The sequence below is a fragment of the Pseudozyma hubeiensis genome (assembly GCF_000403515.1).
Source record: "Pseudozyma hubeiensis SY62 DNA, scaffold: PHS21, whole genome shotgun sequence".
In the NCBI taxonomy this organism is placed as follows: Eukaryota; Fungi; Basidiomycota; class Ustilaginomycetes; order Ustilaginales; family Ustilaginaceae; genus Pseudozyma; species Pseudozyma hubeiensis.
Genome location: NW_012133803.1, coordinates 407,841 through 431,706, shown reverse-complemented (window position 1 = coordinate 431,706; position 23,866 = coordinate 407,841). Strand labels below are relative to the sequence as shown.

The following is a 23,866-nucleotide window of genomic DNA, read 5'->3' as shown; positions in this document are numbered from 1 at the left end:
ACCCCGCTTACACGCTGTTGCAGGCGGCCGACTCCATGGCTTCGATCCGAGCTGGCTATATATTGGCGATCGTAGGAAAGCTACGTCCGACGATCTGGATCAGTCCCATGATATTCACGTCATAGATACCCGACAAAGATGACCGACATCGACATCCAACCGTTTCTCGACACTATTCCTAAAACAGTTCTCGACACGGCGAAAGCGCTCAAGACGTTCGGAAAGCTCGAAGCTGTATTGCAGACATATGCGCAATCTCTGCAAGATGGAGGCCAGCCGGAAGAGAGAAAGGCGGAGCTGGAGAAAAAGTTAAGGCCGGTTTTGACGGATGCAGGGGTGGGGAAGAAGGGTGTGCTCGAGATCGTCGATGCTTGTTTGGCTGTCAAGCCAGCATCAGCGGCTGACGGTAAGGACGACGTGAACCATTCTTCAGAAGCCCAGACACAAGATTCAGCTGCTGGCAGCAAGCCCAAGTCTACCAAGAAGTCCGCCTCCGTTGGCGATACCGACAAAGAATCCAATCGAAAGACCAAGAAACCATCTGCTCGCCCCTCCAACAGATCCACCGATCAGGATCTCGCCAAAGCAGTCAATACCAACCTTTACATCACCAACAACACCGACCCCAAAATTCCCCACATCACCGCGCTATCTCAAGAATCTCGCTTCTACCTCGACTGCACTGACACGGCTTCCCTCGAAATCGACCTTCGCAACGTCACCCTGACCCTCGCCGGACGCGATCTCCTCACTGATGCCCACCTGCGTATCAAACCCAATACTCACTATGGTCTGGTGGGACGAAATGGGTCCGGCAAATCGACGCTGCTCACTGCGATCGGGGAGAAGCTCATCCCGGGGTTGCCGAGGGGGATGAAGATATTGTTGGTCAGTCAGTTGACGAATGTTTGGGCGGCAGATGGGGAGGAGGGGATGGAAGAGAGTGTATTGAGAGTAGTTGTGCGAAGTGATCGGGACAGGAGGAGGGCGGTTGAGGAGTGTAGGCTGTTAGAGGGAGTATTGGAGGGGAAAGGAGAGGAGGGAGTGAGGGATGTTGTGCTGGGCTTGGAGCTGGAGAGGAGGAAGGAGGAATTGAAGGAGGCGAGAAAGTTGGCGGTCAAGTGGTCCGGTGCGAAGGGGCAGGGTGCGCGAAAGGAGCTCCTGATAGCCGAAAAGCAGTTCGAGATGGCACAGCAAGCTGTGCACGATCCTCCCGCTGTAAACCCTGGCAATTCGAGCTGGTCGGAGAAGGCGGCAAAGATGTTACTCGAATCGCAACAGCTTCTGGAAGAAGTCGATGCTGCCACCACCGAAGCCAGAGCCGAAAAGATCCTCATCGGACTCGGTTTCTCACCCGACCGCATCCAAGGTCCCTTCTCCGCCCTCTCCGGCGGCTGGAAGTCCCGAGCATCTCTCGCATCCGCTCTCCTCCAGCCCTCTGCCCACCTGCTCCTCCTCGACGAACCCGTCAACTACCTCGACCTCCCCGCCGTCCTCTTCGTCCAAAACTTCATCTCCTCCATCCCTCACACCGTCATCACCGTCTCGCACGATCGCGAGTTCCTCGACTTCACCTCCTCCTCCCTCCTCATTCTTCGCAACCAGCAACTATCCGTCTTCGACGGAAACCTCACCGACTACCAACGCGAACAAAAACAACTTCGTCTCTACCACTCTCGACAACAAGCGGTGCTCGATAAGAAGAAGGAAAGTATCCAGAAGAGTATCGCTTCAGTTGCCGCATCAGCACGGAAAAGTGGTGACGATAACAAGCTGAAGATGGTGAAGTCGAGACAGAGAAAGTTGGATGAAAGGTTTGGGTTGGAGGTGAACAGTAAGGGACACAGGTTCAAGTTGAATAGGGATTTTGGCGGGTTCCATCTGACGAGTAGAGATGGGGTGGAGATCGAGGAGGCGGAGGAGAGGGTGAGGTTTAGGTTTGTGGATCCGGAAGGGTTGAGGTTTCCGGGTAGCTTGGTGCATCTGGAAGGTGTCAGTGTTAAGTACGAGGGAAATGCGAAGGATACGATAAAGGAGATTGGGTTGACGATCGGTGAAGGTGAAAGGGTCGGCATAGTCGGACCGAATGGACACGGTAAAACGACCTTACTGAATTGCATCCTGGGCAAGTTGACACCCAACAAAGGATCAGTGGAGAGACACCCTCGAGCCGTCATCGGTATGTACGCCCAGCACACGCTCGAACTCCTCTCCACCCAACCCACCACCGCCCTCCACCACTTCATGGAACGACACCCCGACGCATCCGAAGCACACGCAAGATCCTTCCTCGGCTCCTTGGGCCTCAAGGGTCGAACGGCGGATACGATCCTCTTGACAGGTTTGAGCGGTGGACAGCTCGTCCGTCTCGGTCTGGCGGAAGTCATGTGGTCCAGCCCGGATCTGGTGGTGCTGGACGAAGTGACGACGCATCTCGATAGCGATACCATCGATGCGCTGGTGGACGCGCTGCGGGCGTACAGGGGTGCGGTGCTGCTGGTCAGCCACGACAGATCCGCTGTCAAGCGCATCGTTGAGCTGGCTGCGAGTCCGTCGGCCGGTTCCGATGATGAGGACGAGGAGGCTTCGGAAGACACAGACACGAACTTGAAGACACAGGCAAAGGAGCCAGGAAGGGTTTACTTGTTGCAAGACGGAACGTTGAAGTTGCTACAGGGTGGCATGGATCAGTACACCAACTCGGTGATCGAGGGCCTTTAGAGAAACCGAGGTATTCGCGACTGCGCGTCATCGTCCGTACGCCAAGACAACTTCTCGGTGACGTTTTTCAACAATGGTGACCATTTAGCCCTTAATTCGACGTCCGGACACGTCACGATGAGCTCCGTCAAGCGAGCGCATCGCCTGTCATTTTTGAGTCGCGGGCCTTGGTACCTGTCAATGAACGGCGATGAATGGTGTGTGCGAGGAAGCGCCGGAAACGGTGGGAAGGCGGAGGATCGTCTCTTCACTAGGCTTTCCATCTGGTTGAAAGCCATCATGTAGGCCTCGGTCAGGCTGAATCCTGTTCGCAAAAGCTCTCGGACCACGAGCGACCTTGTCAGGTCCCGGATGGCCGTATAGCTACAGCCACGTATCAGGAGGGTGTCCAGCCTCGGCAACGGCAGCATGAGCTCGTCATCGACGCGCGAGCCCGGTACTGCACAAGGAAGCAGGAGCCTTTCAGCCCATTGATCATGAAGATCCATATCGAATTTGAGATAACGGAGATCCGGCAAGACTTGCATCGCTTCTAGTACGACGTCGTCGGTAGGGTACAGATGAGAGTCTTCGAAAGTGAGTCTCTGCAATTGTGTGGTGGTCTTCAAGGTCTGAGCCAGATTCGCCGCCAATTTGACTAAGCCATCGTACATCGAGACTCTCATCTCGAGCAGATTAGGGCAGGAAATCCTGAGCACAGTGTAGCCTGCAAGCTCCTCAGAATGCAGCTCGAGGTCCAGAAGCGATCTGAGCTTGGACAACCTTAGAAGAAGAGGTGGATAATCTGGAGGAGGATCCTGAAGTTCAAGACAAGGAAGTTGCCAATGCTCCAAGTGCTCGGTGATGGAACGAACCAGTCGCTCGTCGTCGAAGTGCAATGCACCCGCCTCGACATGCCATCTGAACGGGTTGAATTTTTTGAGGACCCGTACTTTGTCGAGGTGCTTGTCCATCTGCGAGTCATCGATGTCGATAGCGTGAAACTCCTCGAGGTGGAAAAGCTCTAGCTCGCGTAGCGTGACAGGTGGCAATCCCTTGACCGGAAGCATCTGAGCAGTGATAAGCGAGACCGGCGCCGAAACCTCCGCCCGGTACAGGAAGATGAGCTTCCGGAGGAGAGGGCAGAAACGGTACAGCATCTCATACACGTCTGGCTGGTTTGGTGCATAAAGCTCGATGTGTTTGAGGGTTGCTGCGGACAATTGCAAGACATGGCACACCTGTCTGTCCCAATGTCCTGGAGAATGGACTCGGAAAACTACATGCTCGAGAGAATGATGGGATCTTTCGGCGGCCATCAGGATGTGTTTGAACAACTTGATGAGTTGGTGGTGACTCGGCCTCTTGACCTTTGATTTGACGATCAACTTGGTCCAGAGACGAGGTGCCGAAGTCAGGATCTGGCGCCAAGAGCGGTGCGTTTGGCTGATGGAAAGTAGATCAGCCATGTCGAGGTTGGAAACGACCTCGATGAGGATCTCGTTGGGAATCCGATCACCGCGCGCATTGCCAGGGCCTTCTGACGCTGCCTTTATCTGCAGCGTATTCGGCGTATTCGAATCGTCCTTTGCGAGGGTCCTCTTGATGGCAATCGAGCTTCGTCCAGACATCGGAAGGTAGAGCAGAAGACATGGAAGGAAGCGCCTGCAAGCTCTTGCGGAGTCTGAGGAAGTCAACTGAGCGAGTGAATGAGATGTGTCGCTCAATGATCCATTAACCACGACATTGACTCAAAAGCGCAGGCATCAAGCGCGGTCGTGGTGACCTTAGACGCAGTAGCTTTTCCCGTGCAGCGCCATCGAATCGAGTCTGACAGTCCATCTACCGGTGTTTCTAGAATCAGTGCAGCAGAGCAGAATCAATTCCCACCTGCTTTGCTTTCAAATGATGGCGCAGCAGAGGCGGTTGACAATAAGGTTGCGCGATGAAACTTCATGTGACGTTTCGAAAGTGACTTGATGTGACTTCAGGGTCCAAGGCGGTCTTGCAGCGCGAAGCGCAGACTGTCAAGTTGCGAACGCGAGACAAAAAGTGCTGCACTCTGAAATCTCCTTTGCACCTCAACTCGTCGCGGCTTCACTCCTTCGCGTCACCTCAGGAAATGCTGTCTGGGCCTTTCCATCTGATTGATCCATCGCGATGCCTGATGCTGGCGTAGATTCGTCGATGCGGGCAGGACCCAGCAGCCGAAAACGACAACCGGATCCCACAGAAGTGCGCCTAGCCGATGCCGAGAAGGAAGTTGCTATCGCCCTCGAGACATTTGCATATGACGAAGTGATTGGCGTGGCCACTGAAGCACTCAATCTCAAGCACGGCCAGGCACATGTTGATCCAAGTAAGGCCACCATCAAGTCTCGCAAGACCCTCCTGTGGGCGCGCTCGCATGCTTATTACCATCAAGATCGATACGAGCAGGCGCTTAAGGATGCCAAAGCAGCCCTCAAGCTGGATCCGCACGATGTTGCCGCCTACATTAGAGCAGCCGTTCTTCTCGGTAGCACTGGCCACAAAGTACAAGCGCTCAGCTGTCTCGATATAGCGGAATCCCTATCACACAAGTGCGAGTCAGGTACCAAAGCACTCTGGTTGCGCAGGATCGACAAGCAAAGGCGCAAAATGTCAGGAGCTTCGTGGCGTGTCACGGATCGTCTTCCGAGCGAAATCATGGTAGAGATCGCATCGCACCTCGACGGCGTCGGCCGATGCTCCATGAGCCAGACATGCCGCTCATGGCGTCACATGCTCGTGTCAGCCCCCCGCCTATGGACTTCGTTGTCCATCAAGACAACCGCAAAGGTGTTGAGCGCCCGCAAGTCTAAGGATCTACTGCAATACATCCTCATGCGAGCGAAAAGGGCCGGCCATTCTCTCGAAACCGTCGTCTTGCAAAACAACTTCGGTCCTGTGTTCTTGGAAATGGTCGTCGAGATCCTGCGAGCGTCCATGAATAGCCTCATGGAGCTTCACATTCCCGCTCCAGATCAGAGGCGGCTCTACGAACGACTCTACCGTCACTGTCCTCAGCTCAAGCTCCTTTCTTATCCTGAGGCTACGCAGACAGACATGCCGGACTTCGAGGAGGACCAAGATATTGCCATTCCTGTAGTCATGGATGGAAATGGCGCCGGACTGTCACAGCTTGAAAGCTTCGACAATGCAATTAGGGGGTACCCATCCGAGCTTCATGGTCATTTCCATAAGTTGCGCATTCTCAAGAACTACAACCCGTTCAGCGTCCACCCCGAGAATGGGGTCTTCAAATTCGATGACGAGCAGATGGCCTCGAGCATCTTGGAAAATCTTGAGGACTGGGGATTCTTCCCCTTTCGCCAGATCCAAAGGCCCGGGTATCGACCTTGCCCTGCGGAATTCGCCAAGCTGACGAGGCTGACCGAATTCGTCGTTGAGGCCAGATGCTTACTCGAGTTCACGTTTCCGAGCCTGCTCGAGTTACAGATACAGCTGCAGTACGGAGGACCTGACGCTGCAAGAGAGCTGATTCGAATACTCAGGACAAGCCCAAAGTTACGCAACCTCACTTTGGGATACTGCCCTCGGTTCGATCCGAACCAGTACGCAGACGTCTGTCAAGCTCTTTCCCGGCTTCAAGATCTGCGGAAGCTTGACTTAAGTACCGACGAAAATCTACTTATTGCTGAATTGCTTTTGCCTCATGCTGTATATTCCGCCTCCGGCAAGCTCGAGGTGATGATCCCCCTTCCACAACTCGACACTATCATTCTTGATGGCCGGTGCGCGGACATTGACATGCTGGCAATCTCTCTTCTCGTCCGAGAGCATCTGCGGACCGGCCACACTCTGACAGCTGCAAGGAAGATGGCGAGCGACCGGATTCTCCCCCTGCCCAAGAGGCAGACCACCTTCTCGCCATTTCAAAGAGGATCTACCTCAGCAACTGACACTGCCAGGGCGTCGTTCGAAACCATCGAAGGTCCCTGCCTTGATGACGCTTCAAAGTGTCGCCGTCTACAGCGAGTTGAATTGATCAAGGTCATTCAAGTGCAGGGTCACATAAAATCGGCGCTTGAATTCGTCTGCGACGAGGTGAAAGTTGAATACACCCAGCTGTAGTATTCCCTGTCACAGATGGCCTGCGCCGATACTGCTCAGATGTCTGCGTATTGCGCTGTAGCAGCATATCCATAGCGAACAGGAATCGAGACATGACTGTGCTCAAAGAGCCATCTCGCCGAGTTGTCACAAGAAGCATTCGCTCAGGCGTCATGATGAAATCGCATTCCTTGAATAGACAGGAGTGATCAGACCCTGCTGTCTTGACTGGGCGGGTGGACTGCGATGCGAGCTTTGGTGCTGTGACTCGGAGCAATAGGTGCTCTCTTGGACCCAGACAGAAAGCTGCCTCGGAAGCCTAATTATACACATGATTCACATCCCCGCAAGTTCATAGGTCATTCCGAGACCCCACACAGCTCCTTGCTCGATTGAAGCTCTGAAGGGATCGGGATACCTGCGAACGCGTAACGTGTGAGTCATGACCCCGGCGTACAATAAGAATGGCAGTCTTGACCGGCACGACACCGAAGCGCCAAAGATGTGTGAGGATCTGCGGCTTGCAGGCAGCGAATGTGGTTCGACGGGACTGGAATCTGGATCTTGGAAGAAAAGGCCGGGGAGAACAACACTTGAGTTTGCCGGTGTGCGGGGTCGCGTTGAGCGGTGAAAAGATTGCCGAATGGGCCGACCGGCAATCTCGTTGCGCTCTGTGTGTTGTGGGCCGTGCAGCTAATTTTTTGGCGTTGGTGCATGCGACACACCCTCCCGGAAGAAGAAAAAGAGAGCTCGCTGCGTGCCTTGGGTGTTGCGTTCTGAAGGACGCCGTCGAATGCTGCGTCGAAGTGGCGCTTGGTCGTGTAGATCCCCGCTCGTGAGGAAAACCCATAAAGACCTCGAGTCCTTCCAGCCTTCCGTCGTTCCGATTCCCAACTGAAGTTTCACAGACACATCGCAGTCATCGTTGCCTGTCATGCCCGGCACCGTCGCACCCAACAACGCTCTCGCCACCGAGCCTGCCACTGGCAACCTCTCCTTCGTCCTCCAAGAGATCGAGAACGTCTCCTTCGAGGACCGACCCATCGTGGCACCCAAACCCGGTCAGGTCCAAGTCAACATCCGTCAGACCGGTATCTGCGCCTCGGACTGTCACTATGTGCACCACGGACGAATCGGCGACTTTGTCGTTCGGAAGCCCATGGTTCTCGGTCACGAATCTGCCGGAATCGTCACCGCCGTCGGTGAAGGTGTCACGACTCACAAGGTCGGGGATCGCGTTGCGCTCGAACCAGGTGTACCCTGTCGCTCGTGCCAGAGCTGCTTGAACGGCATGTACAACCAGTGCCCGGATCTCGAGTTCGCTGCTACTCCTCCACACGATGGCACGTTGTGCACGTACTACAACATTCAGAGCTCCTTTGCGCATCACGTACCGGATCACCTTTCGCTCGAAGAGGCGTCTCTGATGGAGCCGCTTTCCGTGGCTGTCTACTCGGCCGGAATGCGTGGACAGGTGAAGGCGATGGAGAACGTTCTCGTCTTTGGAGCTGGTCCTATCGGTCTGCTTAACGCAGCCGTTTGCAAGGCCTACTCGGCCAAACGAGTCGTCATCGTCGACGTCGTCGACAGCAAACTCGAATTCGCCACAAACTGGTGTGCCACATCCTCCTTCAAACCCTCCTTGCCGAAGGAGGGCGAGACGAAAGCCGAGTCATCCGCACGAAACGCCTCCACCCTCATCAACGAAATCGGCGACGACGTAGCCCTCAACGGCGGCTTCGACCTCGTCCTCGAATGCACCGGTGCAGAACCCTGCATCAACATGGGCATCCAAGCCCTCCGTCCCCAAGGAAGGTTCGTTCAAGTCGGTATGGGAAGATCCGAAGTCGAATTCCCCATCACCCGTGTATGTGTCAAGGAGATCAACGTCACAGGTAGCTTCCGCTACGGTGCCGGTACCTACAAGACCTCGATCAACCTCGTCAGCACCGGCGCTATCGACATCACCAAGATGGTCACCCACCGATTCCTCTTCAAGGACGCAGTCAAGGCGTTCGAGACTTGCACAAAGGGTGTAGGCGAGGACGGAAAGACGGCTATCAAGGTTCAGATCAGCCAGGGTGAAGGAAAGCAGTAGAGTGAATGGGTGTTTCAAAAAATCTGAATTGAATCTTCTTTGGGCGGATCAGGTTTTTCTCCCTTCTCATGCAATCGTTTGATGAACTTTCATCCTTCGTGTTCCTGTTTGTGCATCGCATCACGATGGCTGTAAGGTGGAGAGAAGAGTGAACTCGTGATTGCATGGAAACGATCAGACGTAAAGGATTGATACAAATGAACAGATCGATGAGCACCTAGCTCAGAAGAGGTACAACACCGTTGTGCGTGTGAGCTTCAACGGGACGAGCGATAGTCTGTTTGCGCTTCAGGAATCGATACACGCCTCCGAGTCCATCAGCGGTGCAAGAAATCGCGAAATGTAGAGGCGGCGATAGTGCTCTCCGAGAGTTGTCTCTCGACGACCGAATCGATTCCCCGACCCTATGCAACCAATAGAAGGCTAGTCCTCCCAAGCAGAACGTGTGACCAGGGGTAAGAAAGGCAAAGCATCATAGACCAAAGTCAAAATCGGATCCTTCTTCTTGAATGTAGGTTTCTTGAGGTCTTTGCGGTCAATTGTCCAGGAGGAACTTGGCAGAGGGGCCTTTGCCGACGAGCTTACTGATGCTAAGGTGGAACTTGGGTTCTCCCACCAGCGTGCCCGACTTGTCCACTTTACCCTCTCTGCTCCAGAACCCCCAACCGAAAGTGACAAAGAAGAAGTAGTAAAGACGGTTGAACCGGAAAAACAGGAACGAGACGAGCCAGATGCACAGCTCCATGTAGGTGAAGAAGTCGAGCTGGCCACCAGGCGCACGTTCCTTGATGAATCGGATCAGGTCGACCCAGAGACGCATGTCGCGTGGCCTGGGACGCGTCGACTTGTCCATGAGGAAGAGCATGAGCGTACGCGCCATGATGCCGATGTGGATGTGGCCCACAGTGCCGACGGCGTTGCGGAAGGTCGAGTTGGTGCAGAGCACCGAGCAGTCCTCGATGGGGAACACTTGGAGGTACATGTTGGGTCGGACATAGTCTTCTGGGAACAGGTCTTTGGGTAGAAAGTCGATCGAGGGTACTTCGAAGCCGGTGGCAACGACGATGATGTCGGCGTCGTAGTGCACCTTTTTGCCGTCCGAGCCGGTCTTCTGTCCACGCTTGCGCACGTTGAAGTGGACGCCGTCCTCGTCGAGGTCGAGCACATCGCCTCGCTGGTAGTCGGCATCACCTTGGCGGATGTGTCGCAGAGCGCTGGTGTTGACGATGGGCGTCTCGGTGTAGAAGCCTTTGGTGGGAGCCATCTTTTCCTGCAGATCACGGTAGTGCAGCTTCTTGAGCAGGATCTCGGGGATGAACGACAGCCAAGTCTCGCGTCCAAGCGGCTGCAGTGCCAAGGCGCAGTTGATGATGGTGTTGCGTGGGATGATCCACTTGTCGCTGCGAGCGAGGATGGTCGGTCGATCGGCGCCCTGAGCGACAGCGAGTTCGAGCGCCTCGATGCCACTAGCTCCGCCTCCGATGATGAGCACCTTCTTTCCCTTGCAGTCCAATCCGTCCAGCTGGGAAGAGTGAACGACCTTGCCCTTGAATTTCTCCTCACCAGGGAGATCCATCTTCTTTGGCTTACCGCAGGTGCCTGTGTTGACGACCACGCCATCGAAAACCTCGTTCTCGTTACCATTGATGACCCATCGAGCGTGGCCGCCCTCGTGAGGATCCGACGAGGAAGAGTGCCTGGTCACCTTTTCCACCTTGACTCCGAGGCGGGTGCGTTTGTCGAGGTCGTACATCTTCCAGATCTTCTTGGTGTTTTTCAGGATCTCGTCCCTGTGAGGGTAGCCCACAGTCCACTTGACCGCAGGGTGGAAGCGGTACATGATAGAGCTGATCTGGAGACCCGAGGTGGAGTTGACGCGCGACCAGATTCCACCGATCTCTTCGGCCTGGTCAAAGATGGTGACTTCGAAGCCGTGACCGATGAGGTGCGACGCGGTGGAGATGCCGGTGATACCGGCACCGATGACGGCGACATGACCGAGAGGTTTCTGCTTGACTTGCTGAGCGGGGAGCTTGGGTGCGAAGGCGTATGCGATGAGGATCTGAACCCATTGGTAGATGTAGCTGACCAGAGCCGAAAGGCCAAAGTTGCCAGTGGGGGTAGCCGCCATCGTTGCCACTTTGAGGACGTAGGATCGAGTTAGGTCTCTGGATGGTGGTCGTGAGAAACGGTCAAGGACAGCGCAGTCAGGACGTTGTCGGGAAGCGTGCGAACTTGAAGCGTCTGAGTCCAACACTGATGAGCAGATACAGTGCTTCGGAACGCTTCCGCACTCTGCCATCGGAGCGACCGAAAAATCGATACGCCTGCAGACACATTCCACACAAGACCCTTCTCACGCGCATTCAAGCTTCTCAGCCATGTTCTAGATCACACTCGTGCACACAGCAGTGCGCTTTTTCTTCTCTGTTCGCACAGTTGCTCTTCACCGTCGAGTCCTAGCTGGTGCGCAATGCTTGGAGCGCTTCCGATGAGACAATAAGAAGCCGCGATCTGTACGGCAGGCGGCAGGAAGGCGGTCATAATGCTGCAGGTTTGCGCGCACGTTCCGGCTGCAGGAGCGCACCAGATGACCTCAGTGTGCGTTGTCCTTTTTCACGGAATCTTCATGCTTCTTGGCGCTGGCGTAGGAAGCTGGGTCATGAGCTGGTGCAAAAGTCACCGTCCCGAACGGAATGCGGTCTAACATAACCAACTATTCCGCTCCAAACTTTATCGTGCTCATTTTCGTTCCGCAATTCTTGACAAATTATTTCCACGCTTGTAGCACAAATCTGATGGTCATAGCTCGCAACGACATCGACGTGTCGACGAATGGACGTTGCTATGGCTCAGGACAAGAAGCATCACACTTGGTCCACATGGCACGCGAACATCAAGAAAAAGATGTAAGCATCGATTGACTACCATGCACATTGAGTGTGCTCCGTCTTTTGTTGACCGGTGAAGAAACATATATACTGTGGTGTGAGACTGTAACAGGCGAGACCCTCGGAGAACAGACGAGCTAGGTGTGGTATATGTACAAGGCGAGCGGCGAGATAGGGCAGTATCGAGCAAGCAGTCGAATCTCGACTCTAGTGGTGGATCTCCTCCTCGTCACGGGAAACAACACCGAGCTGCTCCTTCTGTTCCTGAGACAGTGTGCTTCGGGGACCTTGGTAGTGCTTGTGCGCGTAGGCAACGAACCAGACGGTGGCGATGAGCAGCACGCCGACCATGATGACCCAAGAGTAGTTGAAGTTGAACTGAGTGATTGGCTGCACCGTGGGGATGGCAAGGATGATGCACTCGAAGCACGTCCAGAAGATAGCGATGGTGTTGACCGTCTTGCCGAGGATACCACGTCCCAAAGTGAACGGACCGGGCTTGAACTGAACGTCTGGGTGGTCCCAGTAGATCCAACGCGCCACAATGGGCACGAGGTAACTGCTGTCCATACCGAGGGCAGCAAGCGCAAAGATGGCGGTGACGGCCGTATACGAGGCGAATGCGAGGCAGCCGAGCGCCATGCAGGGAATGACGACGAGCCAGACGGCGTTGATGGTGGTACCGGTGCGCTTGTTGACCTTGGCGAAAAATCCGCGGTCGGGCAGGGCGTTGTCACGCGAAAAGGCGTAGAAGGAACGGGCGTTGGCCTGGAGCGCAGTGGTGACGACGAAGAAGGCGACAGAGCAGACGAAGGGCCAGATGATCAGGAAGCCGACCTTGCCAGCACGCAAATACAGGATCTGTGCGAACGCGAGGCCACCAGGCCACGTCGAGATGTCCTGAGTCGCGACATCACCGCTGACGAGCACCATGACAATGTTGAGCACCCATCCGAGCGCACCGGTGCCGGCAACGGCGACCACAATGGCGACGGGAGCGGCGATGGCAGCACGCGAAACTTCCTCAGAGATGTGAGCGGTGGCGTCGTAGTCGGTCATGACGAACTGAACGCAGTAGAGACCGAAGAAGAAGGCGAGACCGCTGCTGCTCCAGCCGCTGCCATTGTTAACATCGGTGAACGTGTAAGAGGCCGAGTGCATCTGGTCGAGAGGCGTCTTGGCGAGCACGACAATGATGATGATGAGGGTGATACCAAGGTTGACGATGACATACGAGGACGTGAGACGGGCGAGCGTCTTGATACCAAAGCAGTTGATGAGACCGTGCAGGGCGAGCAGACCAATGTAGAGGCCGACGGTGGCGCCCGTCGAGGCAACGTAGCGGCCGTCGGTGATCACGTAGGCCCATGCAAAGATCATCTGCGACAAACCATACTCGGTACCGGCGATACCGGCGATCTGTCCGGTAAAGTTGAGCCATCCTGTCAACCAAGCGACAAAAGCGCGCTGGTTTCGAGGAACGAGCAGACCAGAAGCCGAGTAGAGACCACCCGCAGAAGGATAGGCCGAGACGAGCTCAGCGATGGCGAGACCGAGCGTCATGTTGAAGCACGAGCCGATGGCCCACGTCCAGACGGTCGAAGCAGGACCACCGAGAGTGAAAGGACTGTTGAAGGTGGTAGCGACCGACGAGACGAGACCCATGATGGCAAACGCGTACGAGATGGTGGAGAAGCTCTTGAACTCTCGGGCAAACTCGGACTTGTGGCCCATACGGGATGCGAGCATGGCGTCATCCTCGTTGATGAGCTCCGCCGGCTGATGGAGAACGCGAGCGCCGTTCTCGTTGGCATTGTTGGCGGCTGCTTTTTCGGCCTTGACCTCATTCGAGGATTTGGAAGATACTGACGCCGGCATGTTGACACGTGGGCGCTAGCAAATGGGACGCTTACTGTGCGATACCGATCGTGGACGAGTGGGAGATCCGATGGGATAGTGCAGGGAAATGAGGGGAGATCAACAAGGTCAGTGTGACGATCCGATGATGGGCATAGGGGACGAGGCAGGGAAGGTGGCGACGGGAGTGAAGGGGGCGGACGCGGAGCCACGCGGGGTCGAACAAAGTTATGAGTATGAGGGGAGGTTGGAGCGACGGGGAAGGGGGGGAGCGGAGAAGAAGGATGAAGTTGGTTGGAGCAGGTGCAATGACGAAGAGACGCTGGAGCGGAGCTGCGGTGCTGGATCACAGCCAGCAGATCGCAGCGTCGGAGTGTCTTGGGGCCATGCAGGCGATCGCTCGTGTGACAAGCCGAACGCAGGCGCCAAGATGATTCGGAAGTCTTGTCGCAGTACAGTGCATACTGTATCACGAGAGGTGACGGATCATCCACGGCATCCGAGACTCTGGGTCAATGAGGGGAGGGGCAGCGGCAAGAGGCACGAAGCAAGAGGCCCAGATTTGGTGCCAAGGCTCAACTGGCACCAAAATATGAAAACCCGCCTTGATGCGTGAATATTGCCGCGGGCCAACTCGCGTTCGAGCCATATGAGCGCAGATCGCTCATCCACCGGGAACAAGATGCAAGACACGGCAGATAGGCAGCCGTTCAATGCCCGTCGAGTGTCCACATGACCGGCATTGGCTTTGCGAGGCGCTTCCGGCTACCCCACATCACGCGACTGACAGACGCAAGACCCTTCTGTGGGCGCTACCCTTGTTCGTTGGGCCAGAGGCGGCGATCTGCGGCGATGAAGATGACAAGCTAGCAGATCATAGAGGCGTGCATGCAGCCACCTGCCGCTCCCATGGGCGCTTCAGGCTTCGGTCGCATGGACAGCCTCATCGAAGCCAGCTTTCGAGAGGCGTCACAAGAACAGGTGGCAGCTGAGTATGGATCCCGACCATCCCGAAAGGAGTCGTTGCACCGAAGACATGATGAACCGGGAAATGTACGAGGAAAAAACACAACATAATGAGAAAAGATTCATCCACTTACAAGCTTGAAGAAGAAGGAGCAGATCCGTGAGATCTCCAAATGCCAACGATTCTACGAGCCTTTGTCTGATTGCTCGAGATAGCCTTGATGCTGAGTAGCGGTCAGAAGCAAGGGACGTGGCAGTGGCGGTCGCAACGGCGTAGGGACCGATCGAGATGATGGTCGGAAGGGTGAACGTTGTGCGTTTCTAGTGATGGAGCGATACAGACAGACGGGAGGTTCCGGTCGAGGAGGTCAAGTCGAGGAAGAGATTGACCGAGGTGCGACGAGGTGGTGGCAAGGCAGAGAGTGGGCCGCTGCAAAGGAGCTTGAAAGTTGGCTGCGATCACTGCGTGTCGAGAGAGGTTTCCTTGAATGCGGCGCCTGGATTGGCTGGAGAAGAAAGGAAAAATAAGCAGATAGCTGCAGCTGCAGCCGCAGATGAAGCAAAGATGAAGGCAGTAGCAGCTCGCTGTCTGTCCATGGTAGCTCCCGCGCCACTTTGCCAGTTTCCGTGTCTAGCGTACTCGAGCAGCCAAGAAATCAACATCGAGTGGTCGTGTTTGTGTGGGTCAGTTTCACGGAGACTGGTCAACTGCCGTGACACAGGCGGGACAAAGATGAGGGGGAAAAAAAAGGCGGTTTCAATTGGCGACGAAAGCTCCGAATCGAAAAACTTTCGAACTTTTTTCGTGGCATGTTAACTTTTCTTCCTTCTAGAGAGAAGCAACCCTTGAGCTCTGTGTACGTTCGCCGTCGCTCACGAAAATTCAGTTGCGCGACGACAGTGTACCGCTCGATCGCCATTTGAGAGTCGAGACCGGATCCTGTTCCCCGTGTCGCTCGTCGTCCATCGGAGAGTTGCCGCTCGAAATTGTCCTTTTGATGCGCGCAAGAGCGGCGATTTGGCCTCGGCCAGCTGGTCGTCGTGTTCGTCGAACGGTGGATGCTCTTGTTGCTCCTGCCACTCACACGGACGAGGTCGAGCTGATAAGTCTGCAAGCGGGGTTTGGATCGCCATGTGGCTTTGCCGGGCTCAAATTCGAGTCCCGTGTTCATGGAGAGACTCTACTACTGTTCTTGCCCTGCCGAGTGCACCTGAATGCTCGTTCGCCATGCCTGGACGCTCGCGGTTCCGCATGACTGAATACTGCATTGGTACTGTGCCTGGATCTGCTTTGTATTTGTTTGTGCCGGATCTTTTGACCCTGCATAGCCTCAATACAGATTCGAGGCACGATATGTGGATCAGCTTGCTTTGCAGAATGCAGTTTGCCACAGTTCAGCGGAATCACCGACGATCGCTGGCAGCATGTAGTGCAGGTCGGGAACTCATCTTGGCTGCTCGAGGCTCCAAGCCGGGTGATAGGCACAGAGCATGCCGGGATGTTACCACAAAACAATTGCGTCGGACTCAAAGCGGGCCAACCACGCGACCAAGCTCGCTTCCACTGCTGGACGGGGGATTTTGCAATTCGACGGGTCGTGCTTGGGTGACCTGTTTCATCTCAGACCGGTCTCCCAGTGTAGCCCGTCGGAATCGGGCTCGTCGACCGTGCTGCGAGCGGTCTCGCCCTGCACCAACGGTCGAAATGAGAGGATCTTCCGTCTCCCGAACACTCGATTTCAACGGACCCAAGCGGACACAAGCCCCACTTCGTTCCATTTCGTAAACCTTCGGATCAGCCGATTCACAATCGGGCACATACGATGAGAAGGAAACAGAGTTGTCATTTCGCCTCGCCGTTACTATGTCGGCTTGGATGCTCGAGGCAGGTAGTACCGATTGCGAAACTCGAGCGGGTCCCGGTCAGCCCGATAGATTCCGCGCTCGTCCTTGTTCTTGCCAAGCTCGCCCAGCCTCTCTTCCAACTCTCGAAGACCATCGTCGTCCACGTCGTTCTCAGGCGACACCTTCTCCATGGTGATGAGCCAGCGTCCCCACCTTCCAAAGTCCTGCAGCGAGTAGTGAATCATACGCATGCGTCCCTGCCCTGCCTTGCGGCGGTGCTGGGGCAGATCGATGCTGACCGATCTTTCGATGGCGGCAGATGATTTCGGATAGCCCGCTTTCTCATCCCCATCGTCCGCTTGGTCGTCCTCTGCATCGATCATGGACGGCAACCAGAAGACCAACCTTCCGCCATCGCAGAGAAGGCCGTAGGCATAGTCGAGCAGATCGTTGACGAGATCTTCCAGGTGGTATGGTCGCGTTGGCGGAACATAATCGGAGCGCTCGTGAGACCAGCAACCTTGCCCTGGACCGAGGCCATCTGGCATCCAGAAGCCTTCTAGCCTCTGCTTTTCCGGATCTCGCTTGCCCAGACGCTTGGCACCAGCTCGGACACCGTAGGGCGGATCCGCTACGATTCCGTCGACGATACCGACGGACGACTTCGAAGTTCTTTGGGGGTCTTCACTGTCCAAAGGAAAGAGGAGGTCTTTGCGCCACGGAGCCTGCGTCATGTCGAAAACGACGGTGTCGAGAATGTGATCACGAATGCCATATTGCGTGGCGCTCTTGACAACGCCCGTCTTGCTGCTACAGTCGCTGATGTTGTCCTTGCCACGCATCGGTCTGCCATCGATGTCGCTGCCAAAGGCCATAGCACCATACACGGCGCTGGCGTAGAGCATCGATCCGGTTCCAGCGAAAGGGTCGTAGATCAGCTTGCCCGGTCCAGCCAGCGCCATGCTCGCCATCAGCAGACTCATCTCGGACTCCATCGAAGTATTGCCGATGTAAACCCTTTTTTTGAGATTGAGCTTCTCGACCAGATCCCTAGCGAGTCCCGTCTGTCCCTCTTGCGCGGGGTCGCTCGACTTTCTCGGCGCCGCAGGCGCCAACTTGTCCGAGTAGAGTGGACCAGCCTTGACGTCGATGCGCCGTCCAAGAAAGATCTGCACCAAGCGGGGATCTTTGTCGCCGAGCTCGTCCCTGCCTTCGACTTTGTCGGTCTGCTTGCCTGCTCCTGGAAAGTTGTTGTGTTCGTCACGCAGATGAGTCGGCCAAAGCTCTTGCGCGATAAACTCCTCCATAACGCCCCATCGCATCGACGGATTCTTGAGCTGGATACGTCCCTTCAGATCCATATAGCTGAAGCTCTGGATGATGTCGATCTTGCGCGTATCGCTGATCGTGTAGCTGTACGAAAACACGTGCGCCTTCCACGAAGGGCAGTCGGCTTCCTCGACGTATGGTGCCCAAAGCGCTCTACTCGACTCTTGCTGGTTGCGTGCATGCAGCTCGTCGTAGGTACCTCCGTGCGACCAGTGAGCCCAGATGGACCTGAGCGATACGCAGCGGCGAAGCAACTTGACGGCTGCCTCGTCGTTTGGCAGATGGGCGAGTGCGAACGGTCTTCGAAGATCTGGTCTGTAGGTTGATGATGAAGCGGCGTCCGTTGCATCATGCTCCTTGCGGCTTTGCTCTAGAATTGGCCTCGAAGGCGTCGGTACAAAAGCAAAAGGTATTCGCAGATACTCGGCGGCAGCGAGGAAGTCCGGCAAACGAAAAGCATGGTTGGACGTTGCGAAATGAAGGATATAGAGCGGTCCGATCGAGGACGGATCCCCGACGGGAGGGAAGCACGTCACCATCAGAGCACCACGAATGAGCCGCCTCGGACAATGTACCAAAGAGTCTCGATGGTGTCACAACCTTGCCGTGATGAAGCAGGTGTTGGTGCTGCAAGGCGAAGAAGTGCTTCTCCTGCTTGGAAGGGCCAGGCCAACTTTTCTTCTCAAAAAATTCACCAAAAAGAGCGAGCGGCAAAATTCACCGAAGCTGGACTGGTCGGATCCGGTCAACTTTGGCTGGACCCTGGCTGGCTGTTCGTCAAGGCTGAATTTCGGGACCAGAGTTGCAATGAAATGTCATTCAATTTGATACTTTGGCGGTAGACGCGCGCCATCATCTCAGTTCAAACGAGACCACTTCGATCCCCTTGACAGCTCGACTTGCTCTTCGACGCCGTTGTTCCCTACGAGTTGTAGACAAGGCTTGAGACGGTTCTTTGTCGGCCCACGAAGCCGCCCGGCGAAGCGCAAGCACCAAAGGGTTCGGGCCGCAGAGATGCCGCGGCGCAAGATTGGAGCCGATCTCAAAGAAGCGCTGTGCAAGCTGTACGAAGCGGGCGACATTAGCGCCGATACGATCGAGAAGCACGGTATCATGTCCAGGGCCACGTTCTTCCGCAATCTAAAGATGTACAAGACAGGAGCGAGTCTCGAACAGCGATACAGCACCGGCCGCAAAACCAACGCGGACAAACTCAAGCAGCAGGAGAAGCAACAGCTCGATGCGCTTCATCCACCGCACCTCTCCCATCTCGAAGTGGTGCTGCTTCTCGAAGACAACGAGGCGAACGATATGGTGTCAGCAGCAGCGCGGAATAAGCGCAAGGCAAAGGGCGGCGGGGGATCATCAAAAAGGAAGGATGCTCCAAGACCTTCGACCAGTGAAGCGGTAAATGTCGACACAACACACACAGGAGAGGATTTGACGTCCGAGAGCGATGGCGACGATGACGAGATTCCTCCATCCGCAAGCCAGTTGGCTGATACCCAGCTTTTGCAAGCTGTCCGCTCCTTTCTGGCGTCATCGGAAAATGTCAGCTCCGCCGATCTTGACTCGCTGTCTGCGCCCGGGGACAGCCACTATTCCCACAGAAACCGAGGCGCCCTCTTCATTGTGAGGCGGAGGGTAGAGAACAGAAAACAAGGTGCTGCTCCGGAGGTTATCGCTGCGGCGGCGCTTCGCTCGCTCATCTGGACGCCAGAGGTCTACCAAGCCCTGGGCTCCAGCTACGCCAACCGCAGCATCGACAAGATCTGCAATCTGGCCCGATTGCACGTGGATCCGGCATGGCGACGCAATGGCATCGGTCGATGGCTTGTCCGAATCGCCGAGCTGAAAGCGTCCAAGCTTGGCTTTTCTCAACTCTACACGCAAACGAACACCGACAACGTCCAGCTGCTACCGTTCTGGCTGGCCACCGGCTTCAACGAGTTCGCTCGCATGGAGCGTGTGGCCAGGCTTGAAAAGACGATAATTGCTTCGATCAACCCTTCAACCGCGACTGACGCCTTGAAGCGCCCAGGTCACCCGGCGCCCCATCTGCCGCAAATGAATGGTGCTCATGAGGCGTCGAGGTCCGCCCCGGATTCAAAAAGGCGGCGTACCAGCGTTGCTGGAGATGCGAGCTCAGCTAACTCCGCTTGGCCTCCCACTTTTCCGCAGGCATTGCAACTTGACCCTGGCATCCCATTAGACCCGTCGATCGACCTGTCAAGCCCCTCGCAACCATCATTGCCGGCAAGGGCAGCAGATCCTGGTGCTCTTAGGACCGCGGCACTATCCACCCCGACGCAATCATCCGCCGAGACCGCCGCTGACTCTTTGGACGTGACAACATCGGCTTTTCCCCGCGCAGACGTCGAAACAAGACCAACAGGCGATCCTACCCTGCCCCTCCAAACCTCGCAGGCTCAATCACACACGTCCAGCGACCCGCCGCTGCGGACGATAGCTTTTCACGACTCGAGCTCGATGACCAGCCAACCACCATATCGAGCATAAACGTGCATGCTGACGAATGCCGCTCTCTTTGTCGCTCGATGGGTTTGCAAACATCGAATTGTACCATATAGCCTTCAGCTGCTAGCGGTTCGTCATGGACGAAGCAGCTCGTCTGAGTCTCAATGGACGCTCCCCATGACGTGCCGTTGCAGAGCTTCACGATGGGCGACGGCGGAGCTTTTGAAAAGGGTTTGACCTGAATGGGGACCTCGTATGAGCTCATGGGAGCTCTGCCCAAGATTCTGCTGTCGACATCAACATCATGCGGGGTGTTTGATAAGCCCTGTTCGTTCTCGGCTTGAGCTCGCCCCTCCGCGGAAGCTTGGCTGGCGTCGCTGAGAACGTACTGTACGCTAGGCTGAAAGCCTCACTCAAACTGATCGTCGAGATCTTCTGCCTGACAGCTGCACTACGCCAATTTGCGAGGCAACTTACACGAGCATAATTCCGTGGGAAATCATCGGTCGTATACCAGTCATTTCACCGGACGCTAGGCTTAGCCCTTGTGCCTGCAGACGATGCGAAGCTGCCTCATTGCACCTTCGCCATGGGAAAGCGCCTGGGGGATCAAGTCCAACCGAGTCACATCACAAAACAGTAGCTCGCCTACCGTGGTCGCCAAAGCAGTCATTGTCGGAGTTGCAGGCAGTGGAGCGATGCGAAACGAACAAATACGATCGAGTGGCGCCGGGTAACGTGGCTTGCCCTGCAGTTGCAGCGAAATTGGATTTTGACGTGCGGACCAGCGTTTTCACGAGCCGTCTTGTTAGGGTTCAGTGTCTGCAGATCTTCACGAAATCTTCGCTTAGCACAGAAATTCTTTTGCGATTGAACGCCGTCGCCGTCGAAACCCACAGAGACGCTGCGGCTCCCATACCCGACTCGGACTTGCATTTGGCGCTAAAAAGCGAAGCGAGCATTCGTCAACTCCGATTCGGCTCACGTCCTCATGTATGTTGTGCCGCGTAGTGCCACGGAAAGAAAGCTTCGACGCTTGTCTCGGCAGAGTGGCAAAGCGACGGACCCCGCATCTTGTCGCATGGTCGGATCTCACGATGCGCGGCAATCTAGCAGGCCTCATCGCGTGCTTGAAGAGCAGTGAGAGCATTCAGAAAACCCCGGCTGTCAAGCGCCCAATACCGCGAGTTCCCGTCGACTGAGCTTAATGGTGACAAGCCGCCCGGTCGCGCACTTTCTTGAGGCTCAATCATGTTTCGGTCGAGCGTCGGAACGCCGACAAAGTACAAAAGTACTCCATCCACATTTGATGTACAGTCGATCGATCTTTCAAGCCAGCAACCACGATGCCCAAGCTATCTCGTTGCATGCAGATGCGGGCAAACTTGCTTTCAACAACAAAAGGGTGTCAGGTCCGCGGGCCGTGATGCACATTCTCCAAGCGAGACTTTGGGCGTCTGCTTTGCCGAGACCCCGCTCAGGTGCCTTGAAAATACGGTTGCCTATGCCTCAATGCTCCTCACAGCATGGTGTTCGTCCCCCAAATTGACCGACTGGACTTGAGGTGAAAAAGCCGACGGAATTGATGCCCTAGGCGATGTTGCTCGCAGACAGAACGTTCGTGCACAACCTCCGGGGCTGCAAAACCACCAGATTCCGGGGTTTCCGCAGATGCTAAGCGAGGCGCGAGGTGGCAGCCGCTGTGCCCCGCAATCACTTGCTGCAAGACACTGCTGTGGGAGGTTCGTGCAGCATGTACATTGTAGACCAGGCCCGAGCGACTTCACTTGAGGACTCTTTTGGGCGTAACGAGGAGCTGGTCAACGATCCGAGCCTCCCGCTCGTTTGCATTCGAAGCGCCTCGGAAAAGTAGGAGACTGTTTACCACTGCTGCGGTTTGGGGAATCGCTCGTCGCTCCTTTAGAGTCCGCCTGAGTGTGGCGCTCATCCTCGAGCATCAGGCTATAAAAATATGCTCGTTGATCAGCTTGATCCTCTTCCTTTCGTCAAACACGCTCTTTAGCCTTCCCTATCCCGGTTGCCCGCACCCCCCTCCGCGGTACCCGCTCCATGATGCGAAGCATTCTCGTCACCCTCCCCTTCCTGTCCGGCCTCGCTGTCGCCGTGGCTTTCCTGTTCAACTGGTCAGCGGCGCTGGACCGAAGAGCTCCGGTCTACCTCCAGAGGCGATTCGTCAACTCCACCGAGCTCGATGCGTGCAAAGCCATCTCGGCCGCCAATGTCAAGGTCGTCTACCCTCTCGACCTCACCTACTACAGCCTGATCGAGCACTACATGACAACGTCGACTCAGCAATCGACGTGTGTCGCCGTGCCAGCCTCGCCGGCCGATGTGTCGGCGACCATCAAGATTATCGGAAGCAAGCGCATCCGCTACGCCGTTCGAGGCGCTGGTCACGCTTCCAACCAGGGCTTCTCGTCGACTCCTGGTGTGCACATCAGCATGAACAACTTCCAGCAGGTCAACCTCAGCGGCGACAAGAGCACCGTCGACGTCGGCCCCGCCAACATCTGGGATAATGTCTACCAGGGCCTTGAGGGCACCGGCGTTGCAGTTGTCGGTGGCCGTGTCTCTGGCGTCGGTGTCGGCGGCTTCATCACCGGTGGCGGTGGCTACAGCTACAAGACCAACCAGTACGGTCTCACCGGTGACACGCTCGTCTCGGCTGATATGGTTCTTCCTGACGGAACTATCACCACGGCATCAGCTTCGCAGAACCCTGACCTCTTCTGGGCCATCCGAGGAGGAGGTAACAAGTTCGGCATCATCACCAACTTCAAGCTCAAGACGGTGCCACAGGGCCAGGTGTACGGTGGTCTGCGCACCTACACGGCGGACCAGGTGGAAGCGGTCGTCAACGCCACTTTGGAGTTCTCCGAAAACAGCAAGGATCCCAAGGCTTCGCTTCTGCCCACCTTCAACTTCCTCCTCGGACAGCCCGGTGTGATTGCGCTGGCCTTCTACGACGACCCCAACCCTCCTGCCGACGCATTCCGTCAATTTGATGCTGCCACGGGCCCTCATGCCTTCACGAATGACTGGAAGCAACGCACCATCCTCGATCTGGTCAAGAGCGCACCCTCCGATGTCCAGTCTGGTCAACGCGGAGTGTTCCACACTGTCTCGTTGCAAAAGTACAGCAAGGGCCTACTCGATTTGATCGTGAGCGAGTCCAAGTACTACGGAGGCCAGGGCATCCTGCACAGCGCCTCGCTCATTTCGTATGACGTTGAGCCGTTCCTGCCTTACTCGCAGTTCGCCAAGGACGCCGCATGGCCTCACAGCACCAACGCCCTGCCTCTCAACCTCTACTTTGCCTGGAACAACCCTGCGGACGATGCCTTCTGGCAAAAGGCCATCAAGGATTCGGCTGCCAAGATCACGGCGCTGGCTAAAAGCGAGGGCCAGAACCTGGACGACAAGTACCTCTATCCCAACTACGCCGCCGCCTTCACGCCTTCTTCGCAGATCTACGGTCCCAACCTCGGCCGTCTCTCTGCTCTCAAGAAGCAGTACGACCCTCAGGGCGTGACTGACCTCACCACCTACTTCCCCTTCTAAGCAGTGATGATCTAGACACAAAAAG

The 23,866-nt window shown here is 55.9% G+C and overlaps 11 protein-coding genes across 11 annotated transcripts; 6 read left to right on the top strand and 5 right to left on the bottom strand.

The window, feature by feature from the left end:
- Window positions 1-138: 138 nt before the first annotated feature.
- PHSY_002122 (ATP-binding cassette protein) lies at window positions 139-2,721 on the top strand (the record flags this gene model as incomplete). The annotated part of the gene is made up of 1 exon (XM_012332747.1): window positions 139-2,721. The coding sequence occupies one exon, from the start codon at window positions 139-141 to the stop codon at window positions 2,719-2,721; it is 2,583 nt and encodes an 860-aa protein (XP_012188137.1).
- Window positions 2,722-2,805: 84 nt separating this feature from the next.
- PHSY_002121 (hypothetical protein) lies at window positions 2,806-4,331 on the bottom strand (the record flags this gene model as incomplete). The annotated part of the gene is made up of 2 exons (XM_012332746.1): window positions 2,806-2,865; window positions 2,973-4,331. 2 exons carry the CDS (start codon window positions 4,329-4,331, stop codon window positions 2,806-2,808), a joined length of 1,419 nt encoding a protein of 472 aa, XP_012188136.1.
- A 529-nt stretch (window positions 4,332-4,860) lies between these two features.
- PHSY_002120 (hypothetical protein) lies at window positions 4,861-6,816 on the top strand (the record flags this gene model as incomplete). Its single annotated transcript, XM_012332745.1, has 1 exon — window positions 4,861-6,816. The coding sequence occupies one exon, from the start codon at window positions 4,861-4,863 to the stop codon at window positions 6,814-6,816; it is 1,956 nt and encodes a 651-aa protein (XP_012188135.1).
- A 913-nt stretch (window positions 6,817-7,729) lies between these two features.
- PHSY_002119 (D-xylulose reductase) lies at window positions 7,730-8,893 on the top strand (the record flags this gene model as incomplete). The annotated part of the gene is made up of 1 exon (XM_012332744.1): window positions 7,730-8,893. The coding sequence occupies one exon, from the start codon at window positions 7,730-7,732 to the stop codon at window positions 8,891-8,893; it is 1,164 nt and encodes a 387-aa protein (XP_012188134.1).
- A 535-nt stretch (window positions 8,894-9,428) lies between these two features.
- On the bottom strand, window positions 9,429-11,195 carry PHSY_002118 (flavin-binding monooxygenase; the record flags this gene model as incomplete). The annotated part of the gene is made up of 1 exon (XM_012332743.1): window positions 9,429-11,195. The coding sequence occupies one exon, from the start codon at window positions 11,193-11,195 to the stop codon at window positions 9,429-9,431; it is 1,767 nt and encodes a 588-aa protein (XP_012188133.1).
- A 796-nt stretch (window positions 11,196-11,991) lies between these two features.
- PHSY_002117 (hypothetical protein) lies at window positions 11,992-13,662 on the bottom strand (the record flags this gene model as incomplete). The annotated part of the gene is made up of 1 exon (XM_012332742.1): window positions 11,992-13,662. The coding sequence occupies one exon, from the start codon at window positions 13,660-13,662 to the stop codon at window positions 11,992-11,994; it is 1,671 nt and encodes a 556-aa protein (XP_012188132.1).
- A 1,818-nt stretch (window positions 13,663-15,480) lies between these two features.
- PHSY_002116 (hypothetical protein) lies at window positions 15,481-15,741 on the bottom strand (the record flags this gene model as incomplete). Its single annotated transcript, XM_012332741.1, has 1 exon — window positions 15,481-15,741. The coding sequence occupies one exon, from the start codon at window positions 15,739-15,741 to the stop codon at window positions 15,481-15,483; it is 261 nt and encodes an 86-aa protein (XP_012188131.1).
- Window positions 15,742-15,835: 94 nt separating this feature from the next.
- Window positions 15,836-16,393, top strand: PHSY_002115 (hypothetical protein; the record flags this gene model as incomplete). Its single annotated transcript, XM_012332740.1, has 1 exon — window positions 15,836-16,393. One exon carries the CDS (start codon window positions 15,836-15,838, stop codon window positions 16,391-16,393), a length of 558 nt encoding a protein of 185 aa, XP_012188130.1.
- Window positions 16,394-16,469: 76 nt separating this feature from the next.
- PHSY_002114 (potential RNA methylase) lies at window positions 16,470-18,320 on the bottom strand (the record flags this gene model as incomplete). The annotated part of the gene is made up of 1 exon (XM_012332739.1): window positions 16,470-18,320. One exon carries the CDS (start codon window positions 18,318-18,320, stop codon window positions 16,470-16,472), a length of 1,851 nt encoding a protein of 616 aa, XP_012188129.1.
- A 475-nt stretch (window positions 18,321-18,795) lies between these two features.
- On the top strand, window positions 18,796-20,301 carry PHSY_002113 (acetyltransferase; the record flags this gene model as incomplete). The annotated part of the gene is made up of 1 exon (XM_012332738.1): window positions 18,796-20,301. One exon carries the CDS (start codon window positions 18,796-18,798, stop codon window positions 20,299-20,301), a length of 1,506 nt encoding a protein of 501 aa, XP_012188128.1.
- A 2,028-nt stretch (window positions 20,302-22,329) lies between these two features.
- PHSY_002112 (hypothetical protein) lies at window positions 22,330-23,841 on the top strand (the record flags this gene model as incomplete). Its single annotated transcript, XM_012332737.1, has 1 exon — window positions 22,330-23,841. One exon carries the CDS (start codon window positions 22,330-22,332, stop codon window positions 23,839-23,841), a length of 1,512 nt encoding a protein of 503 aa, XP_012188127.1.
- Between the last annotated feature and the right edge of the window lie 25 nt (window positions 23,842-23,866).